Source organism: Mercenaria mercenaria, unplaced genomic scaffold (assembly GCF_021730395.1).
Source record: "Mercenaria mercenaria strain notata unplaced genomic scaffold, MADL_Memer_1 contig_3689, whole genome shotgun sequence".
Lineage (NCBI taxonomy): Eukaryota > Metazoa > Mollusca > Bivalvia > Venerida > Veneridae > Mercenaria > Mercenaria mercenaria.
This window is the reverse complement of record NW_026461852.1, coordinates 1-14,284: the sequence shown is the minus strand read 5'-3', so window position 1 is coordinate 14,284 and position 14,284 is coordinate 1. Positions and strand designations below refer to the sequence as shown.

General features: G+C 36.5%; 1 protein-coding gene across 1 annotated transcript; it reads right to left on the bottom strand.

Moving 5' to 3' along the window:
- Window positions 1-1,071: 1,071 nt before the first annotated feature.
- LOC123553061 (uncharacterized) lies at window positions 1,072-3,126 on the bottom strand. Its single transcript, XM_045342814.2, has one exon. The coding sequence runs from the start codon at window positions 3,124-3,126 to the stop codon at window positions 1,072-1,074; it is 2,055 nt and encodes a 684-aa protein (XP_045198749.2).
- Between the last annotated feature and the right edge of the window lie 11,158 nt (window positions 3,127-14,284).

The window sequence follows — 14,284 nt, the reverse complement described above, 5'->3', positions numbered from 1 at the left end:
ATCTTGACGCTTAGCGTATGGTATTTGGTACTGCTTCACTCGGATAGGTTTCTGGTCAATCAGTTCGACGTGGTGCTGTATGAGAGGAGTTGTTCCTGGTTGTTCGGAGAACACCTCACTAAATTCTTGAAGAAAATCTAAGACTTGCTTTCTCTGTTCCTGAGTAAGTCTTTCACAGATCTTGACATCACAAAATGTTTCACCACTTGTGTATCCTGGAAACTCTAGAAGACTTTCATCATCTACCGCTCCACCTTGAATATGGTTGTCATCTTCTATAATTGCCACACTTGCTGCAATCGTGTCTTTGCGTTCTTCATACTTCTTTAGCAAATTAATGTGATATGTTCTCGTTCTATCACCAACATTTATTCTATAGTCAACTCCGTTGATAGCCTCAACAACTTCATATGGTCCTTTCCATTGTAGCATCATCTTATTCTTATCTGTCGGAAGCAGGAGTAGTACTTTGTCGCCAAGTTTTAATACTCGTTTTCGAGCTTTCTTATCGTAATGATGTTTGTATGTCTTCTGAGCTCTATTTAGACTTTCTCTTGCTATCTTGCACGTTTCTTCCAACCACTGTTTTAAATCAAATATATATTGATATGTGTTCTGTGTCTCAGGATTTTCTTTCGCTGTCCATATTTCTTTCAAAACTTGCATTGGTCCCCGCACTGTTCTTCCATATAAAAGTTCAAAGGGTGAGAATCCTGTACTTGATTGTGGTACTTCTCTATAGGCAAATAATACTGCCGAAAGGTATCTATCCCAATCTTTGGGTCTTTCTTGGCACATCTTCTTTAACATGCTCTTCAGGACTCCATTCATACGCTCACAAAATCCATTGCACTTCGGGTTGTATGGTGTGGTGAAGAGTTGCTTCACTGATATAAGACGACTTACTTCTTTCATCAGGTCAGATGTAAATTGGCTGCCTCTGTCACTTAAAACTTCACCTGGAAGACCTACTCTCGAAAAGATGTCAAGAAGTGCTTCTGCTACTCTTTCTGTGTCAATTCGTGGTAATGCTACCGCTTCTGGGTATCGCGTGGCATAATCCACCACTGTTCATATATATCTGTTTCCACTGTCTGACACTGGTGCAATAGGTCCTATTAAATCTATGGCTATTCTGTGGAAGGGTTCTTCAATCACTGGCATGTCTCCTAAAGGAACCTTCTTAACTCGGCCTTTCGGAATGGTCTTTTGGCATTTGTCACAAGATCGGCAAAATCGTCCAACTTCACTTGAAATCCCAGGCCAATAAAAACTTGACGTGATCCTGTCCTCAGTTTTCTTTGCTGAAAGATGTCCTCCAACGATCGATTCGTGAGCAAGTTCCATCACTCTTTTGCGTTTGCTCGCTGGTACGACAATCTGTTTGGTCTCGTAGTCATATGCCCCTTTCGTCTGAAGATAAACTCTATACAGCACTCCATTTCTTATTGCAAATTTGTATTTTGCACCACCCTTGGTTTCGAGCATGTCTTCTGTCTTTGCTAAATCCCACAGCTTTTGCAATGCTTTATCTTCCTTCTGTGATTCCTTTAATGTCTCCACATTAACTTCTGTTTCACAGGAGGGTCTCGGCTCATTCAGTGCTTTCATTGGTAGCTCTGCCTTTCTACTCTGTGATCTTGTCATAACCGCAGCTACTGATGTATAAGCAATCTTCTTTTTCCATTCAGGATCAGGTCCATCAAGTACACCAGGAACATTCCCAATGACTAAGTCACAAATCAACGATGTTGGTACCATTGCCTCAATTTCTCCAATGTAATACGGAGTGTCAACCCATATCTTCGCCATAGGTACAACTTTGGCGTCCCCATCTATTGTGATCATCACTATTTCTTTGCCTAGAAATTGCTCTTCTTTGACTAAGTCTCTTCTTACAGCAGCGGATTCGCATCCAGTGTCCCTTAACACTTTTACTTCTTCTGTTCCTACGAATCCTCTCTGTACCTCTAAGTTCCTCTCCCCTTTTAAGCTGTCAATGGTACAAACTCCTGCAAGTATTGGGACTGACTCCCCACTTGCCAACTTCAATTTTCCGTCTTCAGTATTGTTTTTCAACGGACTGTTTTCTACTTCCGTTTGAACACACACTGCTGCTAACTTCTGGTCATTCTTTCCTGGAGCTGATCTCATCTGCTTACAATCTCTGGCTAAGTGTCCTGCTTTATTACAGATAAAGCAACTCTTTGGAGTGTTACTCCTGCTGTTTTGTCTACAGTCACGCGCTAAATGACCTGCTTTATTACATATAAAGCAGGTTTTCCGCAACCCATTCTTCTCTTCTGTCCTTCGACTGGACTGCTCATGACTTGTGGAGCTGTGCTTCCTTTGTGGCGCAACACTCTTCGACAATATTGAAGATGTCCCCTTATGTGCTTCGATGTACTGCTCTGCAAGACGTGTTATCTCGTCCATCGACTTTGGTGTTCTCTCTTTCAGAAATACCGCTAATTCGGCCGAACAACCTTCAATAAACTGCTCTCTTATCATTAAATCACATAAGGATTCATACGTCTTTTCTATTCCAGCCAGTTCAGTCCAACGACTGAAGTATCTCTTTATTCTTGACACAAATTGAAAGACCGACTCTCCTTGGTCTGGTTTACTTTGTCGAAATTTAGATCTGAATCCCTCTTCAGTCAACTGATACCTCCTTAGGATCGCTTTCTTGAGAGAATCGTAATTACAGGCCTCTTCTTGTGGCATGCTTGTGTACACCTCCAGTCCCATTCCTGTTAAAAGTGAGCTAAGACTTATGGCCCAGCTCTCCTCTTCCCAATTTTGACTTTGAGCATATCTCTCAAACCTTTCCAGATATGCGTCAATGTTATCGTGCTCTTCATCACACTTTGGAATCTTAGGTCTGTACGCCTTACAAGTATCAGTACTGTCTACTCTGTTGACCCTCAAACGCTCAATCTCTAAGTCTCTCTCCTTCATTTGCAGTTCAAAGTTCATCTCCATCTGTCTCCTTTCTTCATCACGTCGTTGAGCTCTCTCTTCCCTTGCTATACATTCCTCTTCCTTATCTTTGATGAAGAGGATCAAGTCTCCACCGGACAATCCAAGTCTCTTGCCAAGTCTCAACCATTCATCGTAATACATCATGCTTGTTATGATAGCTGCAATATTATTATAGTTAATCCCGGACGAGCCCCCAATTTGTCAAGTTTTGGGTTAACTATAATGGTGACAATATCTGAGGTATCTTCCAAGCAGTATACACGATGAAGGTTTCCTAGATATACTTGACTTGCTGTACCCCTAGACTTGCTTCGCTTCTTAGACGTGCTTCACTTCCTGGACTTGCTTCACGTCTTAGATTTGCTTCGCTTCTTAGACTTGCTTCGCTTCTTAGACTTGCTCCTCTAATTTAAATTGCTCCTCTCACTGGACTTGCTGCGCAACCTGGACTTGCTGCACTTGGAAGACTTACTCCTCCGAATTGGACTTGCTCCTGTTACTGGACTTGCTGCGCAACCTGGACTTGCTGCACTTGGAAGACTTACTCTTCCAAATTGGACTTGCTCCTTTTACTGGACTTGCTGCGCAACCTGGACTTGCTGCACTTGGAAGACTTACTCTTCCGAATTGGACTTGCTCCTTTTACTGGACTTGCTGCGCAACCTGGACTTGCTGCACTTGGAAGACTTACTCTTCCAAATTGGACTTGCTCCTTTTACTGGACTTGCTGCGCAACCTGGACTTGCTGCACTTGGAAGACTTACTCTTCCGAACTGGACTTGCTCCTTTTACTGGACTGGCTGCGCAACCTGGACTTGCTGCACTTGGAAGACTTACTCTTCCGAACTGGACTTGCTCCTCTTACTGGACTTGCTGCGCAACCTGGACTTGCTGCACTTGGAAGACTTACTCTTCCGAATTGGACTTACACCTTTTACTGGACTTGCTGCGCAACCTGGACTTGCTGCATTTGGAAGACTTACTCTTCCGAATTGGACTTGCTGCGCAACCTGGACTTGCTGCGCTTTGGAGACGTACTCCTCTAACTGAAACTCTTAAGTTTCGTTAGTGACAATACTGGAGGTTTCTTTCTAAACCTTATTTTTTTCTCTCCTTTTTTTTATTTCTAATCCATTTCAAGTATAAATACAAAACGCGCGAACCGGATAGAGAGACGCCATTGTGACGTCACGCGAACAAAAATAGCATACACAAAATGGCGGCAAATTGTGTTTGTTTTATACAAATAAATTGATATTTTTGACAATGCTAAACAAGTGTTATAAATAGAAATTAACCCACAATAAACGAACAAACAAACATTGTCAATTTTGAAATAATTGTATTGACTGTTCACATTATACAGGGAATTCACACTAAAATGATGAATAAAAAACTGGGACAGAGTTAATATTCATCACAAATGTAAACGCGGTAGGTGTGTACATCAGTTATAGTATCAATCAGTTCATAAATTGTTTAATATCAAGTTGAATATTAATGCTAGTTATCGTACTTTTGATATTTCTCTTACTTTATAGCTACTAAAGGTTTGTACAACATAATAAAGGTTGTTTAAAAATCAGACGTTTAACAAAACAGTTGTGGATAGCCTGATACATCACTAAATATGCACTACAGCTATCACACATGCTCCAAAAAGTAAGATTTTCTGTTTGCAGCGTGAATTTAAGATGTCCTGTCCCAAAGCTCAAAGAACAGCACTACCTCATTATTCCGTCAGAGGATACCTCCAGAAGAAAATGTTTGCATTAAATGTGATGAACAATTCTGCTAGAATATCTGGATGTAGTTCTAACATTCTAAAACATTCCGAATGCAAGTTAAGAATATCTAAGTCTCTTATTGGTTTTAGTCAAAATTCTATATTTTAATTGAAAGAATTAAGAAGCGATAGCGAGCAATATCAAACTATTTTTTTAAAATGTATTGAAATAATTTAAAACACTTTGGCTCAAGATTTTGTAGTCATATGCAAAATTTTGTATAACTGTCTTACCTGCCTTTGCAGCAACTTCTATAAGGCAACCACTTGCCTCAAGCAGCAAGTCAGCTAACTTTCTAGATTGTAATATATGTTCAAAAATTCAGCTTGTCTTTATCAATTAGACTGTCACTCGCTTTGCTTGTTTTTTTCAATACATTCCAGGACATGGGGATATATTTAAAGTTATATAATTTATTGGAATGAAATTACATGTAATGGTATAAATGAAATTACTGACACGCATGCATATTTCAAATTGCCGATTGATGTTGCCTTTGTTGAAGGTATATTCCCTGTTAAGGAACCCTCCTCCAGAATTATAACTTTACTTCACACAGGTGAAATAGTTGTTTGACGCTCTATCAAGATATGCATCATTATAACCAACCGACAGTAGTTGATTTTAGTAAATTTTCCATTCTAAATTTTAAAGTATTTATAACTGATTAACTGCCTTAATTATAAAGCTTTGTATTTAACGGACGTTAAGTATGAAGTTAGCTATGGTATACAAGTGGAGGAAAGTTTTTATTGCCGATGCGCCCGACTCGGATATTGTCAGGTTTGACATAATTGACATGTGCATAGTTTCATTAAAAATGAAAAGAAACCTAAATTAGATGCCAATACTGGTTCTTTCCAGGAAAGACTGCTTTGCGTGTATCGGTGCTATACGCCGGACACGTCAAAACACCAGACTGTCTATTCAAAATTAGTTTTTAACTTATTGAATGGGGCTGACTATAGGTAATTATAATGGAGCCTTAATTTCGGCTAAAAAGTAACCCCAGAACAAAATACTAATTCAGCTACATCTTGTGACATATTTGTTAACAATAACTTATTAAGCGTATTCATTGGAAAATACCGTGGTCAGGGTTTTATAACTACTCCATTTTCCTATTACAGAACCCAGATTCACACATTAATACAGTTTTTAAATTTTATTATCTTTTGTTTTTGAATGTCAATTGTAATTTAGAAAACAACAAAATGCATCCACTCACATTATCACTGCATTGTGTTATTGTATGAAGCCCTTTTCGTGATAAACAAGTTCAAGGCGCTTAACATAGCGCAAAAGGCAGCCACTCAAGGCGCCGAATTCATCATTAAAGTATAGACACAGAGCGATCTGACTAAAGGGACAGTGAGACACAGACCTTAGAATAGAGCGAGAAAGAGAAATCTTTATAGATACAGGCCTGTCCGTCAAACTAGCCTAGTTCTTTCCGAATATTTGCCTATAGAAGTCCTATCAAATAACTAAGTATAAAGCGTTTACAGTTTCAAGGTAATTGTGACCTTGAGTATTGGAAAATTTTCTGACCACAAGTCCTCCTCTTATGATTTTTTGAGGAAAACAACTCAGGGCATTCTATTGAGCAGAAATAACTGTCAGTCTCAGTCATTTTTTCTTTTCTTTTTTTTTTGTGTTTTCTCTCTCGCACCGTCACAATATAGGTCATATAGCAGTTTCCTCATTCAATATGACATAGGCCTTCCTATAAAATAGGCGTTATGTTCTGATAATAGGCAGTCATTCTATGAAGTTTCACAATCATTAGTCCGAGCATACTTCATATGATAATAATAGAAAAATAGAAATCTGAGCTTGAGAAATTGAAATAATATCAGAACTACTGGATACGTGTAATTCCCAACGCTAAATTACCATAATTCTAGCATTGTCACATATGTGACCACTTGTTACGTTACCAACAAACACGTCAAGGATGCAGAAATAAGACATCATGTCCAGCCCTAGAGTCATCTAGCATTTGGGTGACATATGGTATTTGCTAAAAATATTTGAATATTTAAGAAAAACTTATACGATTATAGCATTGGAATCGCTAAAACATTATGACAATTTTGGACCTGTGGAAAGCGACTACTCTTTTTTTCTGAATCAAAACAAACAACATTATATCAGTTGAGATGGTATTATTTTCAATCTGAAACAAAGGATATTATCAAGGCAATAACATCCGAATCAATAACTTTTCCGTTTCAGTTCAAGCGAGCTTTAAAAGTTCCTATTTTCTCCCAACAGCAATATTTGTCTTTTTATAAATGTCTATTACCAATGACTTTAAAATAACATTTTTTTATAATGAGAATTCTCAATTACACGCAAATACCAAAGAAAAATAGGAAGCGAATTAGAATGCTCTTTTAAGAACATTAAATATTATATAATTTACACATATGTTTCTGAGTTTTGATTGTAGTACCTGCACACAGACATAATTGCACTGCGAAAAAAAGAGTTAATATACGGGAGTGTACGGGATTCCGTATATTACCAATATACGGGAAGAAATACGGGAAAACTAAAATACGGGCGTATACGGGACTTGTATATTTAAAAGTCCGTATACTAATAAAGTACGGATTTCCGTATACTATGAAATACGGAATTCTTGATATACGATACCCCGTATATTACTGAAATACGGGAATTTTTAAAAAGGGTTATTCTGATCGTATACAACACTTTATATTATTTCCCGTATATGTCTTGTGTACGGGAATAAATTAACCCGTATATTACGGAAATACGGGCCGTATATTTCCCGTATATGTTTCGTATACAACCTCGTATATTTCCCGTATATTCTGGAAATACGGGATATGAATAATTTGTATATTTCGAAAATACGGGACTTTTATTTCCCGTACATTGTTCGTATACAACTCCGTATATTGTCCGTATATGCCGGAAATACGGGATTTAAATAATTTGTATATTTCAAAAATACGGGACTGATATTTCCCGTATATTCTTTGTATACAACCCCGTATATTTCCCGTTTATTCTGGAAATTCGGGATATGAATATTTTGTATATTTAAAAAATATGGGACTTATATTTCCCGTATATTCTTGGTATACAACACCGTATATGTCCGGTATATTCTGGAAATACGGGATATGAATAATTTGTATATTTCGAAAATACGGGACTTATATTTCTCGTATATTCTTCGTATACAACTCCGTATATTTCTCGTATATGCCGGAAATACGGGATTTAAATAACTTGTATATTTCAAACTTTGAATACGGGACGTATATTTCCCGTATATGCTTGGTATACAACTCCGTATATTTGCCGTATGTGTCGGAAATACGCGATTCAGAATATGTATATAATCATACTTAGAAATGTTTGGCAAAAATATAAATGATAATAATCTGGTCATTAAAAGGGTAGAGCAATAATTAAAAGGAAATTCTGTTCACAAAGTTTTTGCTAGTGGAATATGACACTCTTAGGTTAAAATTGCAGCAAAGATTCATGGGTTAAAGGTACATTGCTTTTTTATATACATTATGATAGAGCTTTTGAAAATCTAAATGAAATGTGCATGTTAGTTGCCTTTATTAAAGCACAAGAGTGACCTTGATCTTGAAGCGAGCAATCCGAAACATGCGCTCTGCACGTCGTCTCGATGTTGTTGACATTTATGCCAAGTTTCTTTAAATCCTTCAAGCAGTTCAGGAGTAGTTACAGAGCGGACGCGAAACAATATCATATAACTTTTGACCTCTATGTGTGACCTTGATATTGAAGCGAGCCATTAAACCGTTGTCTCGATATGGTGAACATTTGTGTCAAGATTTCTTACAGAGCGGTTACAGAAAAGCTAACGGACAGGCGGACACCGGCGTCATATTATTACACGTACTCTTCGGGCGTATAAAAATCAACGACACTGATTAATTCATCCTTTCTTCCACGTTTCGAACTTTCTACAATGTGCAATATATATTCCTTCGTGTTTTCATAACTTCTACATTCAGTGTATACAGACAAAGAATCTAGTCCGATATTCACTAAATTTTCCATTCATAATCTATATTAGACTGAAAACGTTTTTCACGGGGTACCGAAGGTAAACTGCGTTAATTATAAAGCTTTATTTAAACGGTCGTACAAATTCCTCCGTGGTGTGTTGGTCAAGATGTTTAGGGGCTTTATATTGCCTAGGCAATCCTGGTTCGATTCCCAACTCATAAATATCTTTTGCTTTGTTTAACATTCTTTTAATAAAAAAAGTGTAGAAAGAATAACTTGTTCTACTTTACATAATAATTATGACCATTTTTTTATTTTTAAAGAAAGATTATATTAGCTAAAATCTGGAGTCAAGACCCTTTAATATTGATAGAAGAAGATTGATTTCTTACAGTAAACACATTCAAATGGAAAATCAACACATGGAATAATTCATTCTTTGTTCTTGCGCGTCCAAAATTGAAAAAATAAACATTCGCAGACAATCGCAAATATAAAATCTAAGACCTCAAGTAATTCATCCTTTCTTCTTGTATCTTGCATGTTTGTTTTTTTCTTCTTCTTCGTTTTCAATACAAGCAATTAAGATTGATTAAGCTATCAATTTCTTTCCTTGTCGGTACTAATGAAAAATCATTATGTATGATAATCCATGCAATCAATATATGTAGTGAAAATTAAATTCTCCGGCCATTTCAAAGGCCAAAACGTTTTGCATGTTTTTGAACGTGTACATATATGCAAAATGAATGCTAATATTAAAAAAAATAGATGTATAAACACTAATATTTCATGAACTGATAAAAACATTCGCGGACTAAAACAGGTAAAAAATCAAAGACATGAATAAATCCACCATTTCTTCTTGCGCGTTTCCGAATTATTTTTACATTCAATCTACATATCCGATTGAGAAAAAAAAATCATTCATCCTTATTTAGTTGTAGTGATAAACACATTCGGGTATTATCGCCATTGTAAAAATCAAATGCATGCATAAATTACTCTATCTGCTGCACATTTCCAACGCTCGTGTATACAATGCAAATAATTATAGAAAAAAATCAATTAATCCATCCCTGTTTTATACAGTAAAAATATATAAGACCTTCCGTAGAATATAACACCAAAGACGTGTGTTGATACTTTACTTATGAAATCGATTCTAAAATTTTTACAGACGCCAAAAAAAACGATATAATAAGTCAACTACCTCAAAGGAGTTTTTTTTAAGAGAAAATGACAGTTTGAGCGAATTCCTCGATTTCTGAGCGTGATCGCGAAAATATTCTAGTGCCATGACTTTCTACTCGCATTTTTTATTCTTACTCGAATATGGCGAGATCCTGGTCTGCTACCGTCCGGGTAGGTCGTTTTTGTTGGATTTAGTGTAACATCGATATAATTATTGATCCTATAGCGACTTGCCAGCTTTGTTGGTGGAGGAATACACCAGGCGCCCCTCCGTGCAATATTTCATCACGAGCTGGCACCTGGGTAGCCCCACCGACCTTCCGTAAGCCAGCTTGATGGCTTCCTCACATGGAGATTTCAACACCCCGAGTGAGGCTCGGACCCACATCGGTGAGGGGCAAGTTGTTGAAGTCAGCGATCTAAACCACTCGGCCACTGAGGCCCCATCCGTGTAAGTCGGACCTTTAAACCAACGTGTAGATAACATAGCATTTTGATTATTAAGAAAGCACATAATTAACCGTAGTCGTTCTGTTGAGTTCAATTCAGAGAGCTATAAAATGAATTTTTATACTTCTTTGTTAAATTCTAACTGTAACTTATGAATTATTAAGTGAAATCTGTGTTCGTATTTTCAAAATAATTCCGCAGATACTTCTATGTATACTACGGTTGCATAGCGGGGACATAGGAAACATTTCATTTATCACGTGCGCACGTGTTAGCTACCACAAGCGAACGTGTTAGCTAACACAAGCGAACATGATAGCTAACAAGTGCGAACATGTCCCCTCTATGCTACCGTGGTATACACGTACTGTTCCAAGTTATTTCTCGTAGTTGTAGTTGCCGTTGGTAGTGACCTCATGAACCTGGCACTCATGAATATTTCGTATATTTCCGTATATTGATTTTCAGTGTCCGATCACCAATAGCTATATAAATATTATATATATAACTCTTATTTGATATACTGTTGCATGTGCAGGTAGCTGAGTGGACAAGCGGTATTGCTCCCAATATCAGGGTAGTGGGTTCGAATCCTACCTCTGACCATACCTTTTCCCCCAAATTTTATATGCAAACTTACCAATATCACTTATTTGATCAAACGTATCGTGATATTTATGGTCTATTTATTAAAATTTATCATATTCACTCATTGTAACAAAGTGGAATAATTTGTTTAAAGTATCTTAGATAAAAAGGCATGTTACCCGTCATAAGCGTACCAGAATATAAAAACTACAAGAGAAAACAATTAAAATTTAAAAAAAAAATGATACATAAATTAATGTAAAAATAGAACAGGTATCGTTAATATTACATTACATTTCATTAAAAAAAAATGATATCCGTGGTAACGTGTGTGGAAGTCAGACCCACAGTGATATTGGTTAGCTGTATAATATAGATATTTTCAGGATACAAATATTAAGTAATTAACGAAAACGCCCGAAAATATTTGCAAAGGTTAATGAGTGCCAGGTCAAACCTTACGGACACTATACGATTATTATGAAAATAAATACAATCGTCTATCATAGACTTTTCATCAAATGCTATATAAGTATTTTCACTGATTCATCCATCTCGTAAATAAACTGTACATATAAGTTCTGCGGCACAGTTTTCCTGCAACAAATAATTGATAATAATTGTATGCATATTAACTAAATTTATGAGATAATCGGCATGGCCTAATCTAACCCTCTGCCGTTTAATGGAATCGACCAATCAGCGCGCGTTCATCTAGCCCGAGGCGATAACATCTGGTCGAAGTGACCGCACGCACTAATCTGTATTGCAAAAATGTCTTGACATTGGCGTTATTCTGCAGAGGAAGATGAAGGCTCGGGTAAGTACTTATTTGATTTAATTTTTGATAAACTGAATTAGACAGATCTTTTTCTCAATATGAATTCTTTTTGTAACAAGGCAGATCATGAATTACATTTCAATTAATCGGAAACACGAGTTGCTGCAATTTAATGGAAAATATTTAATGTAGATCATAAAAATGTCAATTTACTAAATTATATAATTATAATATGAAAAAAAGGAAATTCAGAATAGCCGTTAAAGGCCCATCTAGACGGTACTCCCTGCTGTATAAACCTGAGTTGTACATTTTTTAAGGAGTACACCTTGTACATCTACACGGCAAATCATGGTTTATGCAACTCATTATCCTTTATTTAATTTCCCTCCAACATTCCTTCTGCACAATGGAAACGCTTGAAGAAGACCTTTTGTTGTGTGTTTGCTTAGTAATAATTTGTGTTACTGTTGAGCAAATATAAAGGGATAATTTGATAGGAAGACAATGGGTGAGGTCATTGATAGCCAGGAGGGATCAATTTGGTACATACAATGCACTGTTACATGAACCTGATGCTGAAGATCCGACAGCATTTAAAACTTTATACGCATAGACAGACCTTCATTTCTTGAACTGTTGGAATTAGTCACACCCCAAATCAAAAGTGCTCTTTGTCTGCAGTCTTTCTTGGAGTAATTAGGATTTCTTATATTCCATAATCCTTCTTCCCCATGATGATATTCAGTTAATTTTTCTGTGTCTGCGATGCTCCAACTAGCTGACATTTTTGTATATAATCACAAATAAATCCATAAATTGTACACTTTCATACTCTCAATACTTCTGGAATGTCATACAACAACACTTTAATTCGATGTAATTGGTAAAATAAACAAAATCGGCACAGCCAAGGTTTACAGAAATAGAACATGCTCTTGCTGTATACTCCCAGACAGTGTAGTAGACCCCATCCACACGGTAAACTTTGATGTATAGATCAAAATTTATACAGCAAGGAGTACCGTCTAGATGGGCCTTAAGTAGTTTCATTCATTCGTGAAATCATTCATTCATTCATTCATACATCCATTCATTCAAGCACAATTAATTTATCAATTATTTCATTCATTCTTCCATTCATTAGTAGACAAGAATTTCAGTCACCAAAAGTTGATGTTGCAAGGGTTTGAAATAAAAGAAAATATCGTGCCAAAATATTCGTGAATACCATTGTGGTTAAACGAGAAAAAAAAGTTGTAAAAACAAAAAAAAATATGTCGCAGAAGCAAAGTAGCCAAGGCTAACTTCTTTACGAATGAATTAGGCGGCAGTTACATTCATTCATTCGATCAAAATTGGAATCTCATGAAAGCATTCATGAAGTTACAGTATTTACGATCTTTTATCTATAGAAAATGGGTAAACTAACTGACAAAATAACGCTTTTCTAGACTAAAATGTAAGCGGTTGTGATGCGTATTATTGTCATAGTATCATATCAAAAAAGGTTAATTATAATAAAATTTCAGAATTTTTTTAAAGTTTGATTCTCTTTCTATATGAAAAAAATACACACCTACTCTAGATCTTATGTTTGCCTAGGGTTTATATATTTTGAAAACAACTGTAAGAACATTAAAAAATCTCGCGGGAAGGCCGATCTGTGCACGTAAAAGTATTTTTACTCTAGCCAGACCTGTTCACATGCACAGATTGACCTGCGCGCGTGCATATTCAATAATCCTGAAAACAAAGAGGTCATTTGTTAGAAAAGAAATCGAGTATGTCTGTAATTTCGATCTTAAAACATATAATGAAATATTTAGACATCGTTAGATATTATACATCTAACACATAAGTTTACTTTCGTGTAAATATATGAAACATGATATTAAACATATGAGCCGCGCCATGAGAAAACCAACATAGCGGCTTTGCGACCTGCATGGATCCAGACCAGCCTGCGCATCCGCGCAGTCTGGTCAGGATCCATGCTGTTCGCTAACGGTTTCTCTAATTGCAATAAGGTTTGAAGACGAACAGCTTAGATCCTGACCAGACTACGCGGATGCGCAAGCTGGTCTGGATCCAGGCTGATCGCAAACGCATTATGTTGGTTTTTTACCATGGCGCGGCTCATATTTATTATATCTATGTACAAAATATAAGTAATTGCTTAGCTAAGTCTTTTATTTCAAATTTACGCAACCTACTGATTTTCAACGGACTATTACGATATTTTCACAAATTAAATTGATGATGTTTCCGAAAGGCTGGTATATTTTCAGTTTTCTGTTATCCATTTTGCAGCCATGACCACAAACGTCTTTTTTTTCAGCAGAGCGCAAAATGACGTACTTTACAGGTTTTCTTAGTAGCGTTTTTATATACAACAAAAATACAGCAAAAAATCTTTATTTTCTAGTGTAGGGATAACGCATGTTTTTTCGTGTTATAACGTATGCAGAAT